The sequence below is a fragment of the Vicia villosa genome, linkage group LG2 (assembly GCF_029867415.1).
Source record: "Vicia villosa cultivar HV-30 ecotype Madison, WI linkage group LG2, Vvil1.0, whole genome shotgun sequence".
Lineage (NCBI taxonomy): Eukaryota > Viridiplantae > Streptophyta > Magnoliopsida > Fabales > Fabaceae > Vicia > Vicia villosa.
The window spans coordinates 148,841,977-148,847,976 of NC_081181.1; the positions used below are offsets into that span (position 1 = coordinate 148,841,977).

Below are 6,000 nucleotides of genomic sequence, written 5' to 3' on the forward strand. Positions count from 1 at the left end.
TCCTAATATTAAAATTTTGTTAAAGATTTATATATTTTGCAGATTTATAAAATGAAATGAAGATAGATGTTATTACGCGTACAATTTTGATAATGAAATATGAGTATAACAACTAAAATCAATAGTATCAAAGGCAAATAAATGCCATAAAATTTGAAGAAAGTAAATTGATAAATTTTTCTCCTTAAATTTGAAGAAAGTTAAAATATAATTAAAACGAAAGTGTAATAGAAAAATATGTCCAGCCCTCGGCTAGCTCAATGGCAAGTGCCAAGTGCAGGTGTTTAAAGTGCTACCTAGGTCTTGTGTTAGTATTAACTAACTAAACCTAAAATAAGAAGAGTTACGTGACAAAAAAGTTGAAGTTGTCTTTCATTCTCACTTCGGATTTAGATATGACGGCGGCTTCTTCTTCTTCTTCTTCTTCTCTGTCAGTGACCCTAACACCGCCAAATCTCCCGTTGGATTTAGTGTCAGATATACTGTGTAGACTCTCCGTGAAACAACTCCTTCAACTCTGTTGCGTCTGTAAATCATGGAATTCTTTATCTCTCTTGATTCCAATTTCGCCAGGAAGCAACTCAGTTTGTCAACCTCCCGCCGCGACCACCACCACCTCTTCCTATCATCTACTCGTTCTTCGCGTGAGTTCCTTCTGTGTCATTCCACAATATCCTCTTTTTTCACCTCTGCCTCCCTTGTTACCGTAAAACACCTCAGTCAAACTCTAACTGGGGTTCTTAATAATGGACGCACTCGTCTGGCAATTACCACTTGTGACGGTATCCTCTGTTTTGGGATAGATGAATCTTTAGCTGTTTTGTATAATCCTTCTACTGGAAAATCCAAAGTATTGCCTCCTTTGAAAACATGTTTTCAAAACTTATATACTTTAGTGTATGATCGAATGGCTAGTAATTATAAGGTTATTGCTATTGGTTACTTTAATAGCATAGTAGGAGTTAACATTCACACTTTGGGGACGGATTATTGGACAAGTATTCAAGACTTTCCATGTTCTAATCACATTAGTAAACCTGGAATATTTGTGAATGATACTATTAATTGGATTGCATATGATACTAATTTGCCACGGGACAACGTCATTATTTCTCTTGATTTAGAGAAGGAGTCATATCAAAAGCTTTCACCCCCTCTTTATAATGATGATGATACAGGATCCGAACTTCCCGTTGCCTTGGGGACATTGAGGGGTTGTTAATCTATCCTTTCTAATGTAGACAAATTTTCTAATGTTTGGATCATGAAGGAATACGGGAATGAAAAATCTTGGACTAAATTGTTTACTGTTCCTCACCCAGATCAAGGTATAGGTAGTTTTTACTGCTATGTGAAGGTGTTATATGTTTCAGAGGATGATCAATTGCTGATGGAGTTCTATAACAAGGGGGGATATGGTTTGGTTGTCTATAACTCTATAAATAAAACTTTTAGTACTCCTGAAATGCAAAACAATATCTATGATCACAAGGTGGCACCACTTTTTTATGTTGAGAGTTTGATATCTCCTTTCTAGATGTTATTGTTTTATTTTAGGTAATAGTATGTTTACTACTGACTTCATGTGGGGCTAATGCTAGTTTATGAAGTATGGAATATGTGACTTGGGAAAATACTCTTATTTTTCATTTATTTGTTAGTTAGTGTTGCTGGTTTTGCCACCCTACATTACATTTTATTTAGTTAAACATTCATTCTGCTTCATATATAATTTGATTCACAATTAAAAGTTGCTATGCAATCCTTAGCCTCAAACAAGCTTAATTCAATATTAGATAGAGAATGAATATATATAAATGTGAATGAGAGGGAAAAATAATTAATTCTTAGTGATTTGCAGTTTTTTCATTTACGCATGATATGTGACCAAACTTTACAATACAATTTTAATTCTTATTGAACATTTTTCTGTAGAATTGCTTGCAACTCTTCCCAATTCTAAATTATTCAAAGGTTTCAACTTCTACATGACAGTAATGGGAAAATAAAAAATATTAGTTACAATAGCTCCAATATCAATCATAGCAATGTGTTTAATTTGCTCATAAATTTGAGATTTTCATTAATTTATTATGATCGGATCTCTTGGCATGATAATAGCAATGGGTTTCATTTTCTGTCAACCTTGTCCTAAGTTTTTAATGACTATCGCACTCATGAAGTTGATTTAGGCATAAATGTTTCAATTAATCATGAAACCAACAAATAATACTAATAGAAGTTGAAGCTATTGGAAATCATTTTACAGGTTTTTCTGAGAACAATTTGGAAAGTTGGCAAAGATGATCTAAGAAAGGTGGTTCATTCTTTGAAAGTTGGTCTGCTTAAACATATATTCTGTCCATGGAGATAGAAAATAGGAATAACTCAACTGACTTTAATGTATCATTTCATGGTAGATAATATTATAATGTGATTTCTTCTTCTTTTGTAAGCAATTACTGGTAGTGTAATAGAACTAGCGTGCGGTCCGGCGACTCGATTCAGGTTTGGCTTGACATAATTCCTTTTTTTTTTGGCGAAGTATCAAATTTGCATAAATTTGTTGCATAATGGACATAAATTTGCATACATTATAATCTAATGATAATATATAACCTTTCAATGATGCCAACTTAAAAGATCCAATAAAAATCTAGTAATTGCAAAACCTAGAGCAAGAAGGAAGTTGCAAGGAAGAGAGAGCTCAAATATAAAATTGGAGTCAAGTCAACCACTATATTTGATATATTAACAGCCAAAATAAGTATATATATGTACACATGACCCAAGTACTAAATGAACAAATTAACCAAATTTGTTCTGTCCAATTTTCTACCTAAATTTTTTCTACCAGCAACCATTAATCCAAGTATGCACAACTTTCATCTTTCAAACTACTAACTATCACCAATTTCCATCATTCTTAACTTTTTATATACACAAACCTAATCTTAAGCAAATGATATTATCATACACAAGCATATGCTTTAAGAGCATGATTTAATTAATCCCAAACTATACAAATTCTTTCTCACAAGGCTCCCAATAGACCACAACACTGCACCACCAATTCCACCTGATTGATCCTCTCTTTCTGCCTTCTCATGATATACCAATGGTAATTCCTTCACTTCCAAACTGCTTGACCCAATTTTCTGCCTAACAGACTCTATGATTTTTGGATCAGCTTGGTGTCCAATCACATCTGTTACATAGAAAACATTTGTAGCCATTTTTCCTGTGGTGGATATTTCAGCTCTTGTAACATTAAGTCCATTTTCTCTGAAGGTTCTCATCACTTCTGCTAGAAGTCCCTTTTTGTCTTCTGTGCATAACTCTAGTTGAACACCCTGTAATCACACAATTAAGGACTAATCAGTCTTAAACACTCCATAAGCAGAGGTTATAATCGTAAAAAAAATGATTCGACAAACATATACCTCAGATGCCCTTCTCTCCACAGAAGCTTTTAAACATTGAATTACGCGTTGTCGTTCTGGTTCTGAACTAATTGGCGTGCCATCATTGTGTCTTATGTAAAACTCCTGAAATGATTAATGAATCGAAATTTGAATATCAATAAACAAAACTTAGAACATAAACTATAAGCAAACATATATACGGCATTTCAAGTAAGGAAGTTGATGAGTAATTAATTACCAAGTAAGCCTGGTTACTATTCGTGTTGATGGTCGCATGAAAAACAACATATTCCATGTCTGTCAAATTGCATACGACATCAAATAATAGTTTAATTCGATCCTTGCACTGAACATTCACAACTGAATAACCCCTTTCCGCCCAATTCTGGACCGTCACTACAGTGTCATCGGAAATGAGCTTGAGAATGGGAGTCCTCTCGTAGTCACGATCAGCGAACATCATTTGATGCAATCTTCTTTCACTGTGCATGACAGACATAGAGACCGAAGTTTTCGCAGTTCTAATGTCATTGTCTCCCTTCAAAACATTTCTTAAACGAACTTCAATCTTTTTAATCTTTTGAGAATCATCAATAGTTGCTCCGGAATCGCAGTCTTTAACATAGATCAAAGAAGCAATGCGGCCATTGTGAGTCCAAACCTTAGCTTCAACAACATCACATTGAAGATCAGCAAGTACTGCGAAAACCTCCGATAGAAGACCAACTCTATCGGTTCCCGATAATTCAAGCGCAGTGAGACCGTTCGAGCAACTAGTCCTCACACTGTGAACACTCCCAAGCGACTGTTGCAACATACAATCAAAAATTAAGATTGACATTGACAACATTAACAAGGATTCAACTTCTTATATTATCAATAATGTCTTGTTCTAACTGTCTCACCTGTTCTATATACTTTAAAACACTCTCGTCGATTAGCTTGTTTCCATTTTGATCGACAACATGAAAAACTGTACATTGAATAGCCAATTAAGCAGAATAACATAATCAAATTGAAAACTTCAAAAGGGAAATGAATACAAGCTTACCATCCATGAACCATTTGCCATCAGAAGATATATAAGCTTTCTTAATTACAAGGTTTAGATCAATGAGAATTTGAATTGCATCAAGTAAACTACCATGTCTTCTTGCACTAATAACCTATAAATTTCATCAAACAAGAAACTATTATTATTAATTTGAACTTTTCAAAATTAAAATGAAAAAAACAAAATGATTCCTTATGAATGTTACCTTGACAAGAGTAGCAGTGGAACACACGACATTGTCAATAACAACCCTGTTTCATACAAAAATGTCAAAAATTGGGTACAAAAACGTTCTAGATGGAGAAATTAATGCTAGAACCTAGAAGAGATAAGTACAGAAAAGTCAAAAATAAATAAAAATTGACTAGAAAAGTCAAGAAAATATTTTAAAATGAATTATTGCAACCAAGCAAGATAAACCGTCATAGACAAAGAACATTCTTGCTTGCTGAAATTAACTTCTACTAGAGTAAAAGAAACCAAAAAAAAAAAAAAAACAACAAATAAACATCAAAAATACTCACAAATGTTTTCAAACTAAAAAACAAAACATGTTCTCATCATTCAAAACACATGATCAAAGATTAAACAAAATCAACAACAACAAAAAAAAATAACATGTTGAAGTAAATATTAACAAACCTTGGTGTGCTCATCCTTAATAAGAGCTTCTCATATTCATCCGTACAAGCAGGCCACTCCATAGCTTTTGTTATGATCCGAGAAACCGTAACCTTTTATCTGCTAAAACCTCAACCGTCACAAATCACCTTAACAAACTCAAACTGGGTTCTCTCTTTGCTGTGCGATCTGAGTGTTGAATACTCTTTTCTCTGTCAGAAAGCACGTTTTGTTCTTAACTCTTGCGCTTGTGTAAAGTTACGACCTATTTATATATGGAAAAAATATTTATAGATATTTGGTCGTTCCGGTTTTTGATTATTTTGAAATTTGAAATGAAACAAGTTGTAGTAAAATATGAGGAAGGTGTGGGTGTTTAATGGAACACAACACACATTCAAATCACATGGCGTGAGTAGCGCGTGTTGCGTTGACTCTTATTAGAATTTTGTGCTGTTTCACACCGTGTTTAATACTTATCGTAAGTGTTTTTTGGCCGGTTGATTGATCGTGTGGCTGAAGTGTGTGATCGGGCAACAAAGAAATGTGACACGTGTACAGATGAGCACATAGGAAATGGTATGTGGCAATTCGGGTGGGGCCCTTGTCGAGGGTGGAATTGAGGGGGAATTTTGCCGACCCAAATTATGGTCTCCGCACGTTAACAACGGTTTTATCGGCTTTCACTGTCTGTGTCACTTACTCGATTTTGGCCGTTTTCTTGTACTTTTTTTTTTTTAAGAGTGGTATCCTTCCTTCCGTGCCGACTAATCCACCCGAGAGGAATTTTTTAGGCTCCCCCACGTAGCCTCCGAAAGTTGGTCCTAGGCACCTTCGAACTCAGGACCTCAAGGGGAGCAAACCCTTGAGACCCAAGCACCCTCCCACTAGGCCAACCCT

General features: G+C 34.8%; 2 protein-coding genes across 2 annotated transcripts; one reads left to right on the top strand and one right to left on the bottom strand.

Annotated features, from left to right (window-relative positions):
- Window positions 1–535: 535 nt before the first annotated feature.
- On the top strand, window positions 536–1,222 carry LOC131650292 (F-box/kelch-repeat protein At3g23880-like). Its single transcript, XM_058920006.1, has one exon. The coding sequence runs from the start codon at window positions 536–538 to the stop codon at window positions 1,220–1,222; it is 687 nt and encodes a 228-aa protein (XP_058775989.1).
- A 1,490-nt stretch (window positions 1,223–2,712) lies between these two features.
- LOC131652405 (ACT domain-containing protein ACR8) lies at window positions 2,713–5,530 on the bottom strand. The gene is made up of 7 exons (XM_058922253.1): window positions 5,122–5,530; window positions 4,685–4,730; window positions 4,477–4,591; window positions 4,331–4,398; window positions 3,664–4,230; window positions 3,444–3,548; window positions 2,713–3,353 (listed from the first exon to the last, which is right to left on the bottom strand). The coding sequence occupies exons 1-7, from the start codon at window positions 5,181–5,183 to the stop codon at window positions 2,991–2,993; spliced, it is 1,326 nt and encodes a 441-aa protein (XP_058778236.1). The 5' UTR covers window positions 5,184–5,530; the 3' UTR covers window positions 2,713–2,990.
- Window positions 5,531–6,000: the final 470 nt, after the last annotated feature.

Coding starts and splice junctions, on each gene's coding strand:
- LOC131652405 (XM_058922253.1), bottom strand. CDS start 5,183: ATGGAGTGGCCTGCTTGTACGGATGAATATGAGAAGCTCTTATTAAGG. Junction 4,731..5,121: donor TTAAGGATGAGCACACCAAG/GTTTGTTAATAT, acceptor TGTATGAAACAG/GGTTGTTATTGACAATGTCG. Junction 4,231..4,330: donor TTTTAAAGTATATAGAACAG/GTGAGACAGTTA, acceptor ATGTTGCAACAG/TCGCTTGGGAGTGTTCACAG.
- LOC131650292 (XM_058920006.1), top strand. CDS start 536: ATGGAATTCTTTATCTCTCTTGATTCCAATTTCGCCAGGAAGCAACTC.